Below are 22,951 nucleotides of genomic sequence, written 5' to 3' on the forward strand. Positions count from 1 at the left end.
AACTGCTTTCAGGAGAAAGCTATGTACGGGGATGCAGCCCTTGATTTCAAAATAGGGACAGATAATACATTTGGTTTTGACCAATTCCCCATTCTTTTATCAAACTCTTTTATCATATCTGTGTTAGGACACACGCACACGCACACACACACACACACACACGCATACATACACATGTATACATACATTCACACACATACACACACACCAGCAAATTGTAAAGGAACACTCCAGCACTATTTTCATGTTAAGAACATACTGGAGAAAATTACTGCATGCAGACATTCTTATGGTGTTTTTTGTCTCATTTAACTCCACCCCTAGCTGCCACTACTCAAAGCAGTGAGTATACCTCAGTATGCTTGTTGCACATGCTCAGTAGAATTCTCATTCTTCATCCATTAAAGTTGCAGCAGCCAATTGCAAGAATGTTGTTTGAACACTGACGTTCGTATGTGACACGTAATTGGCTGCTTCTTATTGACTTAAGTAGAAGTGCTACTCCGCATATGCAAGAAGCTTACATAGTAATGGTTCCTGGTTTAGCTAGGAACAGCCAAAGGAGACAGGAATTCCATTTTCCATGCAAAATGGACTACAATTTGTATATAAAGTGGGTAATTGGTTGCTCCTTTAAGTAATCTCACACATTAATGGTCCATTTTCAAGGGCAATTTCAGCCCTTCTTGTGGAGGAATTTCACTGGTGTTGGCTCTTGGTAATAGAGAATGAAATCAGAGTGCTAAAATGTTCAGCTTTCATGCAAGCTCCCTCTTTAGCAAATAGCCCCGTGTGTATTCAGACAAGCTAATAGGTAGTTAAAATTTCATGAAGGACTTTTTGCGACTTGTATAAATATGCAACGTATTTATATAAATATTAATTTGTGATCTTTACAAATAGTAGATATTCCAATTAGCTGATTACCAGGTGCTGCAGTGATCCCCCATGAAAAAGTGAATTATATCGTAGATACCCTGGAATATGTCAACATTAGCTCAGGTTTTAACCCCTTAAGGGCAATGGACGGTCCCTAAACCCATTGAAAACAATGCATTTTGAGTCCGTACATGTATGGGCCTTGTCATTAAGGGGTTAATGCCAACTCTGTTTTGGGGTGTTTCTGACAATTTGGAGAATGCCTTTCCGTGACAGATGCTCTTAAAATCTCCCATTTTACTTGTTTCCACTTGCACTCGGTTGGTGAATATTGGCAGAAATGTTTAGCACGCTGCTGAATCTTCAAATCCCAGTTTCTAATAGTCCTCAGCTGGAGCTGCTGTGTGTTTGGAGTACCAGCTCTGCATCTTGCTGTGCGGCATGTGGATTCTGACAAGATGTTCTATCCATCCAAGAAAACATCTTCCTGCTAGCTTCTTAAAGCTATGATACTTAGAAATAGCCCCTATTAACGTCAGAACAATCGGAACAACAGATATTTTGTGCCAAAAAAATGTATGTATATGTCACATACATTTCACATATTTCCACTGTGTCTAATTTGACAGGGGCTTTCATTGCCTTTGATGTAAACCTTATGTAGTGCTGGACTAGTTCTGTATTTAGAAATACAACTTGATGAAACAATACTGATAATAATGTTTTGCATTTTTCATGAATAGATTGAGTTGTTTAAATTAATTTAAATCTCCCTCTGTAATATAATGACTTTTTTCTATTCCATTTTGCTTTTTCTGCATGGACCGAACGCTCTGTTGGTCCCATAGTATGCATCGGCTATGTTCTTTTCTAGCCTTTTGCAAGTGTAATTAGAAATTATTTGTTGACCATTACATTAAAATTATTTAACAAAATAAAATTATCCACAAACTTTTGAAAAACTGATATAGACCAATGATAAGGGTATCATAGGAGACCAGTTTGAGACCATCAAATGAGCCAAGATATAACTTGGTTGCTTGTCAGCGCCTAGAATTCATACTGTATTGGAAACCAGGCACAGTTTGAATTCGATGTTTTGTTGTGCTTGTGTGCCTGTGTGTATATATGAAAGAGCAGATATTAGATTTAGCAATTGACACGCTTTGTATTGAAAGACAAAATTCTGTCAATACTTGGCAGCACAAATGAAAATAATAATCATGTTATCTCTAGCACCATTCAGCTTGTTTATGGTAACGTTTGATTTTTTTTCTCTCAACTCGTCCCAGCTTTAATGAATTCATCATAGTTCTCACTCACGTTGCAATAATTGGACCGCAATGTCTGTAACAGCCACATCTTCGTATGAATTAGGCATTTGCTTTGTTAAAATAAGAAATCCAACTTGCCTATTACAAGTTGATTAACAAGGGTACTTATGTTACAGCAGCAGTTGTCGGCCTATTGTCCAAACAGTTAATATACTATATGTATGTATGTGTATATATATATATATATATATATATATATATATATATATATATATATATATAAACATCATGACCGCTGACAGGTGAAGTGAATAACACTGATAATCTTGTTATCATTGCATCTCTCAGTGAGTGGGATATATTGGGAAGCAAATGAATTTTTTGTCATCAAAGTTGATAAGTAAGTCAGTACCTATCAAAAGTGGTCCAAGGAAAGAAAAGCTGTGATTCGTCGACAGGTCATTAATGCACTTGTGGAGCGAAGGCTGGCCCATGTGGTCATCTCCAACACATGAGCTACTGTAGCTCAAATTGCAAAAAAAGTTAATGCTGGTTCTTATAGAATAGTGTCAGAACACATAGTGCATCGCAGTGTGTTGCGTATGGGGCTGCATAGCTGTAGACCAGTCAGAGTCACCATCCTAAACCTTGTCCACTGCGGAAATCGCCTAAAATGGGCACATGAGCATAAGAACTGGGCCACGGAGCAATGGAAGAAGGTGGCCTGATTTGATGAGTCCTTGTTTCCTTTTAAACCACGTGGATGGCCGTGTGCGTGGCTTACTTGGGGACAGGTCCGTACTTGGAGTATATGGCACCCAGGACGGATCGTGTATGTAGCACCCCCTATTTTAAAATGTAAGACATCCCTGAAAAAAAATGATAGCAAGGATATTTATTTTACAAATTTGTAAACTGCATGCCAACTGGAAATCTGAGAAAATAAATTAACCTATAAGTAAATGAAAGAAGTTTAAATAAATAACATTTACTAAACAGATATGGTACAGCATAACTCCCATCACCATTGATGGTTGTACAGTGTAACCCCCATAACTATATACTGAGCCAGACATTGACGGTAGTGTAGCATAACCCCATCACTATGTACTTAGCTAGACATTAACGTGGTAGGCCCCTGAAGCAGCCTGCCTGTGCCCCCTCTGCTCCTGAAGCAGCCTGCCTTTGCCACCCCTGCCCCTGAAGCAGCCTGCCTGTGCCGCCCCTGCCCCTGAAGCAGCCTGCCTGTGCCGCCCCTGAAGCAGCCTGCCTGCACAACCCCTACCCCTGAAGCAGCTTGCCTGCACCACCCCTGCCCCTTTAACAGCCTGTCTGTCCCATTGCTACCCTAAGCTCTAACATTCATTCACACACTCATTCATTCATCTTAAAATATAGGTTTTCTAAAAATTAAAAAAAAGCTTACACGTTTTATTTTTAAATATCAGAACAAATGGTGTTTGTTGATAACTTATGACTTTTGATACTGTTTCAATTTCATTTTTTAAGAGTTCACCGGAAATGGACCTATAATGAATACTAATAATCTTTATACCAAGTCTTAGAATACATTTATCATTAATCCAGAAAATTACATTTGTTTTTTCTTTATTTGTTTGATTAGCGTCCACCTATACTACCTTTTCCCCAACCTGGAAGAAGGGGGTTTAGCGACATACCGTACAGCAATTGTACAGAACCAACACCTCGCTCTTCTGGCTAAGGTATGGAAAGCTTGAAAGTTTAATTTAAAATTGTTGATTTCCTCTTTAACCTTCACTTTGCCTCCCATCTGCTCTCCAAAATGCATTATTCACTCAACATAATGACAGCTGCTACTCTTTTGTAAGCTCTATTTAGTGCATGAAAGCCAAAAAAGCAACTTTTCTCTATCGTGGTATTTAATATCCGCAGATTCTTTTTTTTAAATCAACTCATCTACGTTTTAGTGCTTTCACAATCGAGGTACTCTCTTGTTGAAAGAACTGAGTGAGGGGAATGTACAATTGAATTGTTGGTTCTTAGGAATGAATTCAATCCAATATTCTTTTTCCTTGAATATCTGCTTAGTTAGTAAGCTGCGCATCACCCTTTTTTGTGTCCAAAACACATACATGCATTGTTTGGCTCATGATCCAAAATCATGGGATGTATTCAAATTTTTTAAAAATATTCTTTGTTTTTAGTAGTTCTTTCTCTTACCTTCAGCTGCAAAGTTTATATGCGGGTAATATGCGTTATATAACGTTGTGTTTCTCAAACAATACTGTTCTTCACCTAAAACCCCAAAACTTCCCAGTGTACTGGTTATGTCACTTTTTGCTATCTTACCCTATGTTACATGGGCTTACTTTCATATCTACCATGTTATACATAGCTTTTGGTGTGGCAAAGAGTGTTACTGTAGTTCTATCCTTTTGTAGCGTACTGACCCTACAAACAGCATTTACATCCAAATGCAAATGCCAACCAGCTTACAACCCACCTCCGCTTGTATTTTGGTCCTCACACGAATGTGTTTAGTGGATGAAGTCAACTCATATTCAAAAGTGCTGCACCCACCTTGGCCCATCAATCTCTTCCTGCTAGACCCGATAGCCCCTCTATTGATTTTTTTTCATTTTTTTTTTATTATTCTTTTGTTTAGCACTTTTCCTATGTCTTTGCTCAACCAAGATTAACCTCTCACTCATTTAAAGTACCCACACAAGTGTTCAAGAGAATCTGGGCTTTCATTTGAAACCACGTTCACACATATAAAACAATATTTGATAGGGCTATATGTGTGTGTTGTGCCCGAATATCTTAATTTGGTTTAGGACCTGTATAGGTGTAACTGCTAAACAAATACCCAGTTAATTTTCAGGTAACATCTCATGAATACACAAATGTATCCCATAGGTCGTTTTTTGTGTTTCAGTGGCTAAAACACTCAAACACAACACTATATTTATATTTTAACCATTATTGGGTTGTTGGCTACAAAGGAGGAAGGAGTTCAAGATGTTAAACCTCTATTTTTATTCTTATTAGCGATTTGTTTTGTATTTTTGTTCATATTCAAACACTCTCAGGATAACTGACAGAGAGGACACAGGTCTTACGATGTTCTATTCCGTCCTTCGCCAGCAAGGACCACTGTTCTCCGAACTGCACAGACCATATGTCATTGTGGAGCGGTTAACATACAAGGTGATCTAATTTAACCTCCTCCTAAAATGAAAAAAAATATTCCATTCACATATTAGACAACCCTCAATTACAGTGTTCCATTTACCCTTTCAACTCCTGAGTGCCACACACATTTCCAGTCTCTAACAGAAGTTCATTACAGGTTACAGAATTGATGAGTTTTTATTTACCGTATTGGCTCGAATATAGGCCGCACTTTTTTCCCCCACTTTAAGTTTTTAAAGTGGGGGTGCGGCCTATATTCGGAGTCTAGCGCCCGACTGCATGTCCCGGGCGCCGAGCAGGCAGCGGGGTTAGGATACAGATGCCCCGCAGCGGTGCAGGGGACCTGTATCCTACTCTCGGATGTGCTCACACAGCCTCCCCTGCCAGCACTTCCCACGGGGGGAGTCCCGGCAAGGGAGATTTTTAAAGCACATCTTGCAGACGCGCCGCTGCTGGTGAACGTCTGCACGAACAATCTTCCTTGCCAGTACTTCCCACGGCGGAAGTGCCGGCACAGGAAGTTGAAAAGGTGTTATGTGTAGATGTCCCCCGCCGGCCCCGCAAGACCCCGTGGAGTCTGCACCGGTAAGTCTGGTGGGGGGGAAGACATCTTGGGGACAGAGGGGCAGCATATCTCGGGGGGGGTAGAGTGGCAGCATATCTCAGGGGGGATAGAGTGGCAGCATATCTCGGGGGGGGGTAGAATGGCAGCATATCTCGGGGGGGGTAGAGTGGCAGCATATCTCAGGGGGGATAGAGTGGCAGCATATCTCGGGGGGGGGTACATCTTCGTGGCAGCATATCTCGGGGACGGGCAGAAACTTTTTTCATTAAAAAAGCACCTAACTTTTAGGGTGCGGCCTATATCCGAGCCAATACGGTACTTTGTGGGGAACGTTTAATCGGTACAGGGAAGATCGACTTGTATTACTCAAATTTTAAGCCACTGTTATGACAGATTAGTGTGGCTTTCCAGTGACTTCACTTGAATACATCCACTTCACTTTGGGTAGAGACCAGAACTTAAATCGTATCATCAGCAAATTCTAATAAAATATTTAGTTCTGTCAGAAACGAAGAACATTTTAAAAGCTGCGTTTTGAATTTAGTTGAAGTTCACATCCATTCTGGTTTAGAGCTGCATTTTTTTTTTTTTATTTTTTTTTTTAGCTTTTGTCCTCATGCATATCTGTATTTATGTGCTTTACATTTAATCTTTTTTTTACTGCGTATGAAATTGAAAAGAGCAAATCGGCGATGAAACATACAGAAGAAGGGTTTTTTAAGGCATCCCCTTAAATTACCAGCCCAGGAGCCCAATTCCCGTACGAAGATAGCAATAGTATTTAAACGTTTGGACTTTAACTTTAGTAATATTAGTTCTCTGGTTAACACAGTAAGATGCATAAATCGATTAAAAGTTTTTCTTTAATGTTGTTTTTCTACTTATAGAGGCCATATTCATGCGACAGAATACTCAAATTAGTCTTTTATTACTTTATAACATCTTCTAAATGACATTGGAAAACAGAAATCTGCCAGTGCTCCATGTAACATTCCTTTTTATAGAATCAAGGAGAAGGAAAGCAATATACCGTATGTATCGTGCAGATCGAATTGTTTCCGGATCTTTTCTGCATCATAGACACTCGTGGATGTATTTGCCTCCTTACATAACGGACCACTTGCCAGAGATAACAAACGGTTGGCACGTTGCCTGCATTGTTACATTTGCGTAGCCTTGCACTCATAAATAAGCATATAATGGAACAAAACAAAAGAAATAGGAAAAACTGTTTCACTGTACTTAAGATCCATACAAAGCACATGGCTTAGAAAATATTACCAACCCGTGTCCTCCTCCGCATAACAAGAATACCCCTTTCTTTTTTTTTAACCATTAAGATTTTTACTAATATGTTTGTTTTGTTTTTTGGTTTTTTTAGCACTTTGACTGCTTTATGGTTTTGTATTCATATTTGCTGGTTTTACTGGAAACCTCTGATTCTTACTCTACCCATTCAATTATATATTTTAGATTTTGTCTGCCCAGCAATTCTGTTCTTATGTTAGACATCTAACTGGCTTTTGCCACTACAGTGCATTCTGAACCCTTCTGTCTGGCTAATAATGTTCTTATTCTATTCCTCTTCATCTGTGCCGGTTCCTCCACTGGCTCCCGTACCCTCCGGAATGAAAACTGCACCCGCTATATCTTTTTGTAGGAGATATATATAGATATTAAATCTAAAAGACACATATCTGTACATTAGGTTGTGATATATTATATGTTATATTACGGACATGACACATGGCAGGCATTATTAAAGTTACCGAAGGACACTATCATTTAAAATACTAATAATAATTCCTCTCTTAAGATGTGTTAGAAACTAATCATTCTATTGCCTTTACAAAAGGACCAACAGAGAAATTGTTATGGTTATGTTGTAAAGATACACACATATACACTTGGCCCTTACACAAGCCTGCTTTATATATACACACACACACAACACACACACACACATTCATACTTAGCCTTAAACACAAATACCCTACAATACATTTGCCCTTACACAGACACGCTTGCCATAACATGCAAACTTTCCTTTGCACAAACACTTTCAAAACACACGCAATCTCTCTCCCATTTCTTTCTCTCTCTCTCTGTCCCTTTACTCTTCTTTTCTTCCATTTTCTCTTCTTTCTTTTCTGTCAGTCTCTTCCCCCCTTTTTCTCCCTTTCTGATTTTAACCACTTGTGATCCTTTTGTTGGGGGTGCGCAAGGTCTCCTCCTTGCAGTCTTTTTCAAAGTGTAAGGGAGCTCTTTGTAACCAGTTTACTTTGTAAGTGCCTACTGAAATCAATGCGAGCACATGGGGTCTCATTAGACCCCCTCTTGGAACTCTTACTGAGCCAGTGCTGGAGCTGACTGGCAGTTATGTCACAGCAGATGTGTGAAAAGCGTATAGCTTGGGGCGGGAAATGATTTCTAATAATTAAAGGGACACTCGGTTCAATTATTTGTAATATTGAGAGGGAAGCCATCGCCTGTCTTGACTTTTACTTCTAACACTGCAAGGAATACTGTAGCTGTTTTAAGAATAAGAGCATCTAATTTGGTACACATGTATTTAAACATTTTTGTGTCTTTGTGTACTTAAAGACGAGTTAATGACTATAAATAATATATATATATATACATATACACACACACACACTATAATGAAAGTATACAGATTAATCCGGCATTTTTTCCAGTTTGTAATCATCTCTTCAGAATAATACAAGTTGTAGAACCTTACTGTTAACCATATATATAATATAGCATTTAAGTGGCTCAGAATTAAAATGTCAGTTGTCATGGTATTACCTGTTTCGGCCTTCAAAGATTTCACCTGAGAAAGCCCTTTATGAAGCATTTCATTTATTGTTAGGCACCACGCTTTACATAATAATACTTGACATGATTTTTTTGCATTACGTGATTGTAAATTGTGCTATTTTATTGCCGTTTATAATGTAGTTAATGCATCGCTACACGCAAAAGAAAAAAAATATATATATACTGAATCCTCATAAATGTTTTAAGACTCGTTAGCAGTGAAAAGATCTGAAAAGCTGGATTATAAATTGCCTTTTGCTGTTTTTTTCTTTTATTTTTTTGTCGAGCTTTCAGGTTTTGCTGTGGGGAACACACTCGTTACACGTACCCAGGAATCAATGCACATGAATATCAGGATTGCACTTCAAAATCCAATATTTGTTTTCTCTTTGTGTGCGCGCACATATATTGGCATTTATGTTTAGTATTATTTCCATCATGGATCTTTATTTCGGAATTTAGTGGTTGCGAAACAGTTGTTTTTTTGTATTTTTTTTATTTTTATTATTATTTTATGTATTTTAGGTATGTTTCTTTTCCGTCTCCAAGTACTTAGACGGCATGCAAACAGCTCTGCGGAATATGATGGCGCTATATAAATCAATAAATAGTAATAATGCGCTAAATATTTTGCGTCTTGAAGAATACGTTGTGTTGGACAGGTGATCTTGCTTTACACAGACCTCTTGCTTCAGCTTAATAGCAGTGATAAAAAGTACTAAAGAAAATGAACAAAAAAAAAAAGCTAAAAATGCTAAAATCCGAAGGTTCCTTAAGGAGCAGGACTCTCTCCACCTAATGTATCGCTTTGTCTTAGTCTGTCAATTCTCATCTTGTCATACCCTTGAATATATGTATTGTATTAGGCGCTGCGTACATTGTTGGCACTATATAAATAAAAGCTAATAATAATAATGAGCAAAAAGACCCCCCCACTCACTAATGTGGCTGCTCAGGGAATGTTGTACTTGGATATAACAGCTAAAGAAATTATGTAAAGGTTCCAGGTTTTAATCCTCTCCTACCCTTTTTTTTTTTTTTTTTTTGCAATAAAATGCAAAATGGCATTTCAAACCTTTTCTGACAATGCATGTGACAGTTGTGGCTATTTTAAACACATCTGATTGCTTAATTTGATAAGGAAATCTGTAAAAGCTTTACGTTCTGGCATTTGCGGCTTCAAAAATGTCACAGTCGTTAGGACAGAATAAATTTGTATGTATAGATCTTTTTCTTTCTCTTTTTTTTATACTCTAATTTAATCATGAAGAAGAAAAAAATATCTAAACCAACTCGAGCGGTTTTACAGATGAGAAACCAATCAGCGATAATGTAAAAAGAAAAAAAGAGTCGTACATTAACTACTTTCTTTTGCTTTTAACCTTTACATTTTTTGCGCCGATGAATATATTCTTGTTACTGGAAGAAAGTAACAGTTTCATTTTTTATTTTTTTTTAAGGAGTTTTTTTTTTATATATAAAAAAAAAATGAGATCAAAGTACGCTTGTGCTGGTTTTGAAACCCAAAAAGCTACACGACAAGCAGTTATTTAACGTATCTTACAGTACAAGACATTTCAGATATGCCAATAAATATTTTATCACTCTGAATGTTAACAACTGCATTGAACTATTCCATCGCATTCAATTGGCAGTTCTATTTCGGGTAGAGGGAAAGGGAAGGTTTAACCCAGTAGTTACCAACTTTGTTCTGTCTAATAGTATAACAAGAACAGATTGTTCTGTTCCTTGATACTGTCTGTGTTGGCAGCATGTCCAAATAGTTAAAGAAATGCATTTGGTTCCTTTTGTGTTTATTTAAGGGACTTCTGCTTATCACACTCCGCATTATATAATGTGTATTTGTTAATGGCTGGTTTAATATAAATACTGGAATATAACAGGAGGAAGCAACCCCAGCCACTTCTTTAGATTAGCAGCCTCGTGCTCCTACCCCAAATAGTCACCTGGCTCAGCGTCATGAGAGTCCTAGCCAGTTGCTGTCCTGCCAGAGTTTGGCTTTAAAATAAAGGTGTTGAATGGTCCACAGGGGAACAGCTGATGGCTAGCTGAGCATCATGGGAGTTGTAGATCCATGGATGCTTAAAATGTCAAGGGTTGCTTTCCTCTGATTAAGCCCCGATTGCCTGTGCTTTATTCTCTGTACTTTTAGAACAGTGCCGCTGAGCCTGTCATAAATACTGAATTTATTATGTAGGTGTTTAATTTAAAAGGAGCAATGAGCCTTAACATGAAAAGTCAAAGCACTTAACAAAAAGCGTAAGTACATTTTAAGCGAAGTTACATTTTAAGCTTTTCAATTCGGATATTTTCTCTAATGCTCTAACCTGCATTGAACCCCTGTGACAGCCTTACCCAGCACTCGGAGAAACTGCTGGATGGCAAATCAAAAATCTAAAACCTCAACATCGTGTTTTTGTGATTTAATGTATGATGTGTTATATTTTTTTTATATATATGAAGGCTTGCTTGTTGATGAGATAAAGCAGATCTTTCGGATTTTCCATATAAATATAACTGTGTATATAGTAAGGGAACAGCCACCTGAACGTCCTGCTCATCGTTATTTTCCCTACTGTTGAGTTAATGATCTTCTCTTGGTGGAAGCTGATGTTCCAGCAACTATTGTTACAGTTGGGAATGAAGAAAGAAGAGGAAACTAATATTCCAAGCTTGCAACATTTTTCCATAGATCTTAGCTTCCCCAAGATAAAAAAGATTGATTGGAAAACGAAAAGCACTTGCTGTAGGAAGATACGTGGTCATCTCTTAAGCGGGGCAGGCCCAGATTTAGGGTAGATCCTTCTCAACAGCTGCCAGGGGAAAGCACCAAGGCTGCAAAAGAGCACAGGTCTCTCCACTATGGATTCCTTTATTTGTTTTTAAAGTCTGCGAACCACCTAATGTTGGGGATATGACATCATATCTCAGAGCAGGGCACCACGTGGTGGACAGATGGCAAAGGGGGAACCACCTGTGGCTATGCAGGTCTTCACCTGTGTCACACTGTGGCTGGTGCATCTAAGATTAGGACCCACTGGGGTGACTTGCCTAGAGCCCAAATTATAACAACATTTTTATAATTTATACATTTTGTAAAGTTATGTGACATCCCCTTGAAAGACCATTGAGCCAGCTATTGGCTGGCGGACAGAATCAGAGGCAAATCTATAGGGAGGGAACAAAAAGAATTGCACATATTGACCATGTACCTTTGTGATATTGCCATGTGGCTTCATATACAAGTAAGCAATAGTTGAAGAATACTTGGTTTGTGTAGATGGCATTGTTAGAGTACCAAAAAGTGGTTGGAACCTACTGTCTTGGAGTTATATATTTATTCTGGGGTGTTGGTGTGTGCTCTAACATTTCTGTCGAGCACTGGCAGTGGCTTAATATATTACACGCTCGTGGAGATGGAACATGACGAGAGACGAACATGGGTAATCATCCAAATTACACATGCAAGCAGCTTTCATCATTATTAAAACAACTGATCTTGGTGTTGAACGGCATATTTCCAAGTGATGTCTGGTAGCATTTTATGCCAAACACAACAGGGGGATCCATCCATAGTTATTAGATGATTATGAATGTAACAGCAGCACTAAGCAACAAAAAAATTGTCTCTTTGTAACTATCCCTCCCTTCAAGCTTTTTACCATTTTTGAGTGTCAGATGACTGATCAACAAGATCTGTATATAAAGATACATTTTGATGCAGACTAGTGCAGTCGTCTTAGTAACCACTTTGCACCAGGACTGCTTTTTTCTTGTTTAAGTAATCCCTTTGTGTCTTGCTTATCTGTCAGGAATTTCGGTTGGCCTTTGGCTTAGCTTTTGGCGGTTGTCATTATGTCTTTGCGCTCTCTCTGAGTTTTTGGCTTTTCCACTCTTATTTCTCTTGTGAACTCTTCATACAAAGTATTTAAAGAAGCTGAATAATGACTGGAATTTGTGGAGTTAGTAGTTTATTATTTTTTGTTATCATAAATTTGGTCAACTTTGCTAAAAACAAATCTTTCAAGCTGCGATAAGACATGTAGTTTCATCTCCTTGACCTGACCCTGAAGGACTTGCACTGTATAAAGCATATGTAATTAGTGATGTTAGTGAAGTCACTGATTGAACTATGCATTATGCAGGGCCGGTTTACCCCTTTTTGCAGAGATGTTTGCCACAAATAGTTGTTCATAATTGTCACTATAACCAATTCATATTTTATGTACCAAACACGAAAGAATGGACCCCAACCAGAATCTGTGAATGTCTGCTGGAGCCTGGTGCACGTAGACCCAGTCTTATATAAACCTCCATATGAGTTTTAGAGGGAAAACTGAGAATTTCAGATGTGCTTGGCAGTTACAGAATTCATGGTGAAACACTCCTTGATAATGCCGTGTATTTTGTTTTCTTTTTTAGAAGATGGAATTAGATCGTTTTATGTTGTACGCACACGGCCCCGACCTCTGCAGAGAATCGGATTTGCGGCACGCCATGGCAAACTGCTTTGAGGCACTCATGGGTAATCATTCTTTAACATCCCTATGCATATGATCTAATACGCTGTCTTATCATGTTACTAATGGTTTTGGGTTTTGTTTTTTTAGGTGCTGTTTATTTAGAAGGTGGTCTGGAGGAGGCAAAGCTGCTGTTTGGAAGATTACTTTTTAATAGCCAGGTAATTTCTACCACTATTACCCATTCGTTAACAAAAGTAGCAAAGTTATCACCGATGGAAAAATGAAAACCTATTCTTTAAAACACAGTACGGTATATAGCGGAGTAGCATTGGAAATAGCTTGATTTTTTACTGTTATATTAAACCTTTTTCGCTGATCTGGAGGTTGTCCATCTACTATGGGTGTATTAGTGAAAGAACATCTGAACAGCAAAGCTTCCTACTCATGCTGCACTCAGGTCAACAAAATGATATTGATAATCTTTTGAAAATCTGCAGATCTAAAATTGACATTTTCTTATTAAACCGTCCTCTGTTTCATGCCTGCCTTTTAATGGCCACACCAACATGCTGCGTGCTGTTTTACCATATTATATGGTCAGTAGAGCTAGGCACCCCAGTAAACTCTGGATTACTCTGCGTAAGAACAGTATACTTCTATAATCTCATGTTATGTATCCCCACACGCACTCTGATTTAAAGAATGTTTTGTGAGCTCAAGGCAAGCCATTGGGGAAATAAAAAAGAAGAATTTAGTATTATATTTGGGTAAAAATATTGGTAAAGTTATATCGTTTTTTAAGGCGCCATTTTGAAAATCCAAAACATCCAAATTATGCATCAAAACTTTTGAGAGTAGTGGTTGTAGAAAAGATGGCTATTAGTGACATAGGTTTCTAAGGGCACCTTCCCTGCAGAAGAATGTATATCCTGCAATGTATACATTTTCACAACTAATGCTGAAATTGCAGTCACTGCTAATTCACAGACCTGGGCTGTTTGAAAAGAATACATTTAGGAAGCAAGTATTGTGCATTCATAATAAGGCTTTCTCTGATGGTGTCATGTCTCCTTTAAGAATATTTAAAGAGGATACTCATTTTAATTACTAGTATCAGATTTAAATATATATATATATATATATATATATATATATATATATATATATATATATATATATATATAATTTTGTTCACGCAGCTGCATATTAGCAATGAAGTAGGCAAAAATACCCTGACTCTCCAGGATACTTCCTGTGGTAAATAATAGAATGCCTCTATCTTAATCATCCAGCCTGACTCTCTGATAGTGAAAGTCCATTAGCATCTCAGTGTGGTGATTGAGCAGGGACAGTCACACAAAAAACTAACCATGGCGACCTCCAGGTCTGCAGATAAAGGACGTTTACTGGGATTATATCAATGCTAACCTAAATTACTGCATGCACCGCTGTATTTTATGCTCAGAATATGTTTTTTTCCCACAAGACCTCCCCTATAAAATACATACGTGGGATGCTCTGTAATGGTAATGGAGGGGTCTATTAATAATAGAGAGTTGCGGATTAAACATTCTGTCTCGAGGACTTCACTGTGCAAATAGAGGGCAACCGTGGTGAGCTTGGAAGTGCTGTTGGCGCAGCATAGTCAAACCTTCCGTATTCATCTTGCCGCATTAACAAACAATAATGCATTGTTTATTGCTTTTTCAGCGCAAGCTTTCTGTTATTTAGTTTCTTGTAGATACTAAAATAACGTGCCCATTATAAATGGGAATATATTTGTCACACGATTCGTTATAGTGGTTTTTTTTTTTCTCCACGTTTTAAATACTGATAGTAATTCGCGCGAAAGCTCTTTATTGTGTCAGTCCTTAATTATTATCCCTGGATTCATTTGGCGGAGCCATCATTTTGTTTGCTGTAAGCCTTCGCTTGCTCGACGCCCATAAGCTTTTTATTTTCAAATTAATTTGCAGGCAGTATTGGATTTTCTATAAGCAGAGTCAGCATCTAAAACAGTGGTGTATTTCAAGTAATGACATTTTATTTAGTGCTGTGGAATTTGCTAAATGATTGCCTGGAGCATTAATGACATTTTTCCGACATCTACAGGACCTGCGGGACGTGTGGCTTAATTATCCACTACACCCACTTCAAGTAAGTGAACTCTCCCCTTATTGTAATATATATATATATATATATATATATATATATATATTGTAGTGTTTATTGCTTTTTATTTATTTCCTTTTTCTCTTTGATTCCTTTCTGTGGCATTCATGATGCCGGTGCAGGATTTATTAACAAGCTGTGTGCTGTACATATATATCATCCTGTGAAGTGTATAAACCAAACAACTAGAATTAACTCTGCCTCCAACGAACAAGAGCCAATTTCTTTTCTGTCCCGCGAGAACATTTATTTTACTGACTTTTTTATTTTGCTTAGGGCGAATGTGTCATTTTTTTATTTTTTACGATGTGAACAAGCCATTGTTTAAAAGAGGCCTTAATCTAAAACAACAGACATGTCGAACAGTCTTGCATGCAGTTGGAACATTTTTTTTTTAATATTAATTATTTTTTCTTCCTTTTCCATTTTTTTTTTTTCCCAATTCAGCCCAACTGACTGAGCTTTTAATAGGTATATTTAGGGTCATTTTTGCATATATTTTTAGAGTTAGTCCTAAAGGTGTGACATGTGCTTCATCACACTTTTATATACAAAACCATAGGCTTTCCTTGAGGGCTTTACTTATTTTCTTTTGCGAAATAAAGCGAATAAAGAGTAATAAAAAAAAAAACCACATAAAAAGCTGTGTTAACAAGTAAAACCAAACCAAAGCTAGAGGCTTTCATCATTAAAAGCTGTTGGGGTCTGTTCACTAATAACAAAAGTAAAGTGGAAGCATGTGCTGGTGATTTAAAGCAGTTTTGGGCATAGAAAACACAGACATGTATCCTTTAATACCCATTTATCAGGGATGTGTGCACTATATGACCAAATGTATGTGAACGTCTGTTTAGGTGTTTCAGCCACATCCATCGCCAACAGGTATATGAAATCCAACCTGTATAAACAAACATTGGCAGTAGAATGATCGTGCTAAAGAGTAAAGTAATGTAAAGTTTGATGAGAGAGGATTAATGATCTTGGGCTGTTTTTCAGGGTTTTGGCCAGACCACTTGGTGCTAGCGAGGGATACGATTAACACTATTGTATGCTTCCAACTTTGTGGCACCAGTTTGGGAAAGGCCCTTACCTGTTTAAGCATGACCATGCATAAAGCAATGTCCATACAGATATGGTTTGACAACTTTGGTGTGGTGGAACTCGAGTGGCCTGCATAAAGCCCTGACCTTAAACCCATTAAGCACATTTGGGATGAATTTAGGGCTGAAACAACTAATCGATAAAATCGATAATAATCGATAATGAAAATCGTTGTCAACGATTTTCATTATCGATTAGTCAAATCTATTTTATCCTTATATAATCCGACCTCAAACAGAGATCGGATTATAACACTAGAATCCAGATCCCCTGCAACGCTGCAGGGGACCTGGATTCCCCTAACTGTCGGCCGGTCTCTCACTTCCGTCTCTCTCCCCCCACCCATACACCCCTCTGACTCCTCCCCCCTCCCATACACCGCTCTGCCTCTCTCCCGACTCCCTGGTATTTTGGGAACCTCTGTTGCTGACAGGCACTTTCACTGCAGCTTCATAGAAGCCTCAGCGTAAGTGAAGGGCAGTAACGGAGGCTGTCTGTGCGATGCAGACCCCCACCGGCTGAGAATCGAGGTCTCCTGCAGAGGATCATCCTCTCTGTCAGCTGGTGGGGGTCTGCATCGCACAGACAGCCTCCGTTACTGCCCTTCAGTCGGGAGAGAGGCAGAGCGGTGTATGGGAGGGGGGAGGAGGCAGAGTGCAGTATGGGAGGGGGGGGGGAGGCAGAGTGGAGTATGGGGGGGGAGGCAGAGTGGAGTATGGGAGGGGGGGAGGAGGCAGAGTGGAGTATGGGAGGGGGGAGGAGGCGGAGTATGGGAGGGGGGAGGAGGCAGAGTGGAGTATGGGGGGGGGAGGCAGAGTGGAGTATGGGAGAGGGAGGAGGCAGAGTGGTGTATGGGAGGGGGGAGGAGGCAGAGTGGTGTATGGGAGGGGGGAGGAGGCAGAGTGGTGTATGGGAGGGGGGAGGAAGCAGACTGGTGTATGGGTGAGTTATAGTGGTGTATGGGGGGTATAACGAATTTCAGGGAGGCAGAATGGCATATCTGGGGGAGTTAGAGTGGTGTATAGGGGAGGTGGAGTGGTGTATGGGGGGTATAATTAATTTCAGAGTGGCATGTCTGGGGAGGCAGAGTGGTGAATCAGGGAGAATTTCAGGGTGGTGCAGGGCATTTATGGAGAGCGGAGTGGCATATCAGGGTGCACAGTGGCATATAGGGAGGTATAAGGAATAAATGGGGGCGAGTGGCATATTGGAAGTTATAAGGCATATCTGGGGGTAAAAGGTATATCAGGGGGCTCAGTTGGATATCACTGGCATATAAGGAGTAAAAGGCATATCGGGGGCACAGTGGCATATCAGGGGCACAGTGGAACCTCTGGCATATAGGAGGTATAAGGCATATATGGGGCAGAGTGGCAAGCTGGGGGTCAGATGTGCATAACTGGGGGCAGTTTGGTAAATAAAAGAAAATATAAACAAGGCTTTTTTCTCAGTTTTTATTAAATATGAAAAATAGTTAACATATGAATTAATATTTACTAATAACTTTGTATTAAAACCTAGTTTGAGAAACACAGTGTTTGGGTTCTTGTAGCTTTTATTATGTCAGTAAAATAAGAAGGTGACTAGTGAGAGGCCATTGAAATAAAGAGATGAAAGTGTAAATTGTACGTTTTTTATTACATTATTTTAAATAAAATAAAAATTGAATTTTTTATCCGATTAATCGAAAAAATAATCGGCCAACTAATCGATTATTAAAATAATCGTTAGTTGCAGCCCTAGATGAATTGGACCACAGATTGCGATCCAGGCCTTCTCGACCAATATGAGTGCCTGACCTCATCTTTTGGCTCATTGGGAGTTAATGCCCACAGACACACTCAAGATATTTGCGGAAAACCTTCACAGAAGAGGCTGTTGTAGCTGCTTTGTGCAGTCCCATCTCCATATTAATGTCCATGGTTTTTGAATGAGATATACAACAAGCTCATATAGATGTGGTGGTCAGGGGTCTACATACTTTTGGTCATATAGAGTATAATATGGACCAGATTTATTTTCTTTGATGTTGTTTTTTATGTGTCTCTGTAACAGTTTGTTCAGACAGACTACAGCACCGGTGGTCTGCAGCACCACTATTTGCTATTTATACTTTGTTTAAACTTTATGTTCACTTATCCCTGGATTTAAAAGACTCCAGAAGAACTTGGGGAAATTAGTGGATGAAAGTAGTTGGCAGCCTCAGCAAGTTCTGTAATAAGGACTACCACTTATCCTCAAAACATATCCTTCCAGTCAAGTAACTGTGGCTTTCAGGATCCTACCACTCATGCCTAGCATTTTATAATTTAGTGATCTCTATGGGTGTACCATTTTTTGTCCCCTTGACTGTGGCTCCAAAATCAGGCCTGAAACATTTACTGATCTCTGTGTAAGATATGATCATCTCAAACACATCAGACCACAGCTTCCCAGTGTACTTTTGGTAGACCATGCATGGTACTCGCTTCCTTCAGACATTTCTAGTAGCAAATCATCTTGCACAGCTTTCATTCAAAACCTCTATTGTTTTGCTGTGACACCTCTCTAACCGTAAGTGCGCCGTTCAATGGGGTTGGCAATCGTTTAAAGAACTTAGGAGACCGGACTTACCTTGGAGCCAACTTGAATATTTATTTTAGGAGCCAGCAACCAGCATTTTTATATAAAACACTGAACAAAGTGAGTTGCCTCCTGCAACAAATGAGGATCGTGTTTCCCAGGGACACGGGGTTAGTCCTATAACCTACTGTTCATTTTTAAGCCCTTTAAGCTGTTCTCTTTTTTCCCTCACCAGCCTGTTTTTTTTTAGCTTTTTTAAAACATCTTAATATATAATTAATATATAATACCCTAGTAAAAAAACAAAAAAATCCTAGAACATTACTAGAAGGAACACTTCTTTTTTTATTCCAGTAATCAAGTCAAAAATATACTTTGCCATTTACACACACTTTTTATAGTAATTTAGTTTTTACAATATGTGCTAATTTATTCCAGTTAAATGTCTTGTATATAAAACGCTAGTTAAATATTCTATTCCCTTGCCGCTGCTTATCTCGAATTCAGTGATATGAATTGCTATTTTTATATTTTTACAAACTGACACAACATTCGTTTATTCCCTTCCGCACCTCTCTGCGTGCGTCTCTAAATCTTTGTTCAAGCACATGCTAGATTTTTTTTTAACTAGGTTAGTTTATCTTATTTACAAATGCTATTGTAGACTGATTAGTTCCTAATCTTATTTTTCACTTCATTTGCAGGCAGAGGTAATTTAAATCAAGCTTGTAAGCATAACTTCGTGTTTTGTCCTCTTTCCGTCGACGAGTTGTCATGAATTTGCTAAATTATTTGTTTTCGGCATCAACCGGCGAACAGAATTATGACAACTGTCTATCCAGACTAAAGGAACAAGCCTTGCAGAATGTCATCGTATCATTAATAGCGCCTATTTTTATGGCAAGAATAACTTCCAAATCCTAGCAAATAAGCAATGTAGGTGATCCATTGAAAAGCAGCCGAAAGAAAATGATTGTCACAGTTGTCTCAAATTGATAAAACTGCCAACCGCGTCGTAATCGTGACCTTTTTATTGCCACTTTGCATAACGCAAACATGCAAAGTTTATTTGGTGCAGTACAGAAAAGAATTCATTTTAAGGGCTTTGCAATGAACATAAATAAGCGCGAAATCTGCGTCTCTGAACACATTCATATTACTCTTCTCAGCTCCAGGAGCCTCACGCTGATAGACATCTCATTGAAACGTCCCCTGTACTGAAGAAGCTAACAAAGTTTGAAGATGCCATTGGAGTTTCCTTTTCACATGTCCGCTTACTGGCTCGGGCTTTCACGTTGAGAACGGTGGGATTTAACCATCTGACCTTGTAAGTAAAGAAAGGCTCTTCCTCTGGCTGGCATGTTGTGATTATATACAGGTGCATGCCACGGAGGAGTCAGTTATGATCATATACAGGTGCATGCCACGGAGGAGTCAGTTATGATCATATACAGGTGCATGCCACGGAGGAGTCAGTTATGATGGTATACAGGTGCATGCCACGGAAGAGTCGGTTATGATTATATATAGCTGCATGCCACGGAGGGATCGGTTATGATTATATACAGGTGCATGCCAGGAGGGGTCGGTTCACTAAAGGTATAGTTGTCAGAACCCCTTGTGAGCTTCTGCAACAAGAAGAGCCTGGTTGGCCCTGTATAATGTATAGTTAAATCAGTGGGATTCCTTCAAAGTCTACTTACCCCTTGAATTATGCGTTTTTAACTCTTCTTGCCAAGGAACCGTGCGGTAATTACTGGTGAAGTGACAGAGTTGAAACCACTAGTTTCCTGCAAGCTCTCCAGAGAATGCTTCCTTGGCTTTAGGTTTGCAGCTGTTTTAAAGGGGCAGTATCGGGTTTAAACAGATTTAGAACATATAAGTCGCGTTTTGAATTGTCATAGCCTGATGTTTTCACTGTAAGTTCAAATGCGTGTACTTTGTGGACTGGGGGCTATGTCCGATCGAAACTGTTTTGTCGCATTGCGGATCGAAAGCCATTCCAACAGTCGGTAGCCTGTCATCAACTGCAATATGCTTTATAAAGGGCAATCCATAAAGGGAATTCTCACAAGACACTTTCAAATGCCACTCCCGTTTAGTGGATAAACCCCACACACACCTTTATGTAGCCCAAGGTTTCCTTAAATAGGAGTCCGATTCTGATTGCTAGGAGTTCTTGTCTATGGATTCAGGAGTTACAAGCTCCTCTCCTAAGTGATGATTCTGCTCCTTGTCTTACACCACTATGTACCAAACTTCTTACTTATACATTTATTTTAATCTAAACTATAAATATCCATGAAAAATTCATCATGGGGACGGTAGCGCCAGTCAATGCTATTTGCCATACCAATGGAATTTATTTCATTTTGTTTCTCTAAAATTTTAAGAATATTATTCACCAATATTTACCATAATTTAGAAGAACTCTGCCTCCTCCTAGTATTTTATCAGGAATGAAATCTGCTTAAATAAATCTGGTACCCCAGTAAATATCACTACCTGGTATTGTTTTATGCTCATCTAGTGCAAAGATTTATGCAGTCATTAGTATTATCATGAAAACGCTAAACAAAGAACCGGGGGTCCCTTTGATCTCATTTTCAGTACTGAACAATTTGCAAGGTAAACAGATTCATTGAGTGTTTTTTTTTTTTCCTTTTGCGTTTTATAGTTCTCTTTCAAGTACTTTAAAATATTTCTTATTAATCATTTATTTCTAAGACCAGCATGTCCTTGTTTTTGTTTATTCTCAGTTCAGTGAATAATGGAGTAGCAGGAAATAAAGGCGTGCTTAAAGGGTTAAGAGACTCCAAAGTATGCCCCGAATCCTTTTAAATCCCATATGAACACCACGCTCAGCCTTTTGGCATGCGAGATACATTCGGAAGCAAAGTCTGGTATACCACGTTATTTGGTATATGCCACTTTTATTTATGGGTATCTTCTTAATTTAATGATTTTCCACGATAGGTGGGTTTTTTCGTCGCAGAGAGTCATTATTTTAAGGGTAATATATGAAATCGGCCGTTATCTTTTCTGTTCTAGATTTAATTCAGACAAGTCTTGATAAGCCAAAACGCATTGAATCCTGTCCTGTTCATTTAAAGGATATCATTTATTTTTGGTGTGTTCGGGTAAATCCCGCGCTCTTAAGCTTCATTTTTTTTTTCTTCTTCTGCAAATGGCTTTTAATTTTAATGTTTCATTCTCTGAGTGATTATCGATCCCTGTGGTATCAATGTTTATTTGTTTCCTTTATCTTCCCTCCAGAGGCCACAATCAGAGGATGGAATTCCTGGGTGACTCTATAATGCAGCTGGTAGCCACGGAATATTTATTCATACATTTCCCCGATCATCACGAGGGCCACTTAACGGTGAGAGGCACATAAATCATGTCCCAAGAAGGCAGGCGTCCCAGGCGGAGTCGAGCATTTAGTGAACTATTCTGCTTTTGATGAATAACTAGGTATTCTGTCGCCACAACTCCTGGCAGGAGATTTGTTGGGGGGATCGGTTTAAGTATGTTGCGGTGGCATGGCACCGTGATTTATGAGCCCAGTGCTTCCTGCGTTCTTTGTGTCTGCGCCTTGACAAATCAATAATGTAATCTGATAAGCCGTGCATGCGCAGTGGCACCGGTACTTTCTTTATCGCAAGAGGCACTAAGGCGTCTCGTACCGCTGATTTACGCCAGGTTACATACCTTTAGCAGGCTGCAAACTTAATTAAGGGTAAGCACAAGTGTCTTCTGTCAAAGGGAGAAATGAAGGGGCCGGTTTTATTGCCGTACAACAATTTCTCCATAAATTCTAGGCAGAACCTATGGTTTCAACGTGTATGTCACTGGTTTGGGGGTGCTGCCTAATGGGAATGGAAGAAAAAAGCAGTAGTAGAAATATTGCTTCA

The 22,951-nt window shown here is 38.9% G+C and overlaps 1 protein-coding gene across 1 annotated transcript in view; it reads left to right on the forward strand.

Moving 5' to 3' along the window:
- Window positions 1–22,951, forward strand: part of LOC149302550 (ribonuclease 3-like) — an 89,365-nt gene that overhangs the window by 57,144 nt on the left and 9,270 nt on the right. Inside the window, exons 20-25 of the mRNA XM_089482230.1 lie at window positions 3,778–3,877; window positions 13,162–13,264; window positions 13,350–13,420; window positions 15,315–15,359; window positions 20,207–20,364; window positions 22,314–22,419. Of these exons, the coding sequence (XP_089338356.1) occupies window positions 3,778–3,877; window positions 13,162–13,264; window positions 13,350–13,420; window positions 15,315–15,359; window positions 20,207–20,364; window positions 22,314–22,419 (583 nt within the window). The remainder of the gene's footprint in view (window positions 1–3,777; window positions 3,878–13,161; window positions 13,265–13,349; window positions 13,421–15,314; window positions 15,360–20,206; window positions 20,365–22,313; window positions 22,420–22,951) is intronic.

The sequence above is a fragment of the Sceloporus occidentalis genome, unplaced genomic scaffold (genome assembly GCF_023333645.1).
Source record: "Sceloporus occidentalis isolate IW3139 unplaced genomic scaffold, rSceOcc1.0.p SCAF_18, whole genome shotgun sequence".
Classification (NCBI taxonomy): Eukaryota; Metazoa; Chordata; class Lepidosauria; order Squamata; family Phrynosomatidae; genus Sceloporus; species Sceloporus occidentalis.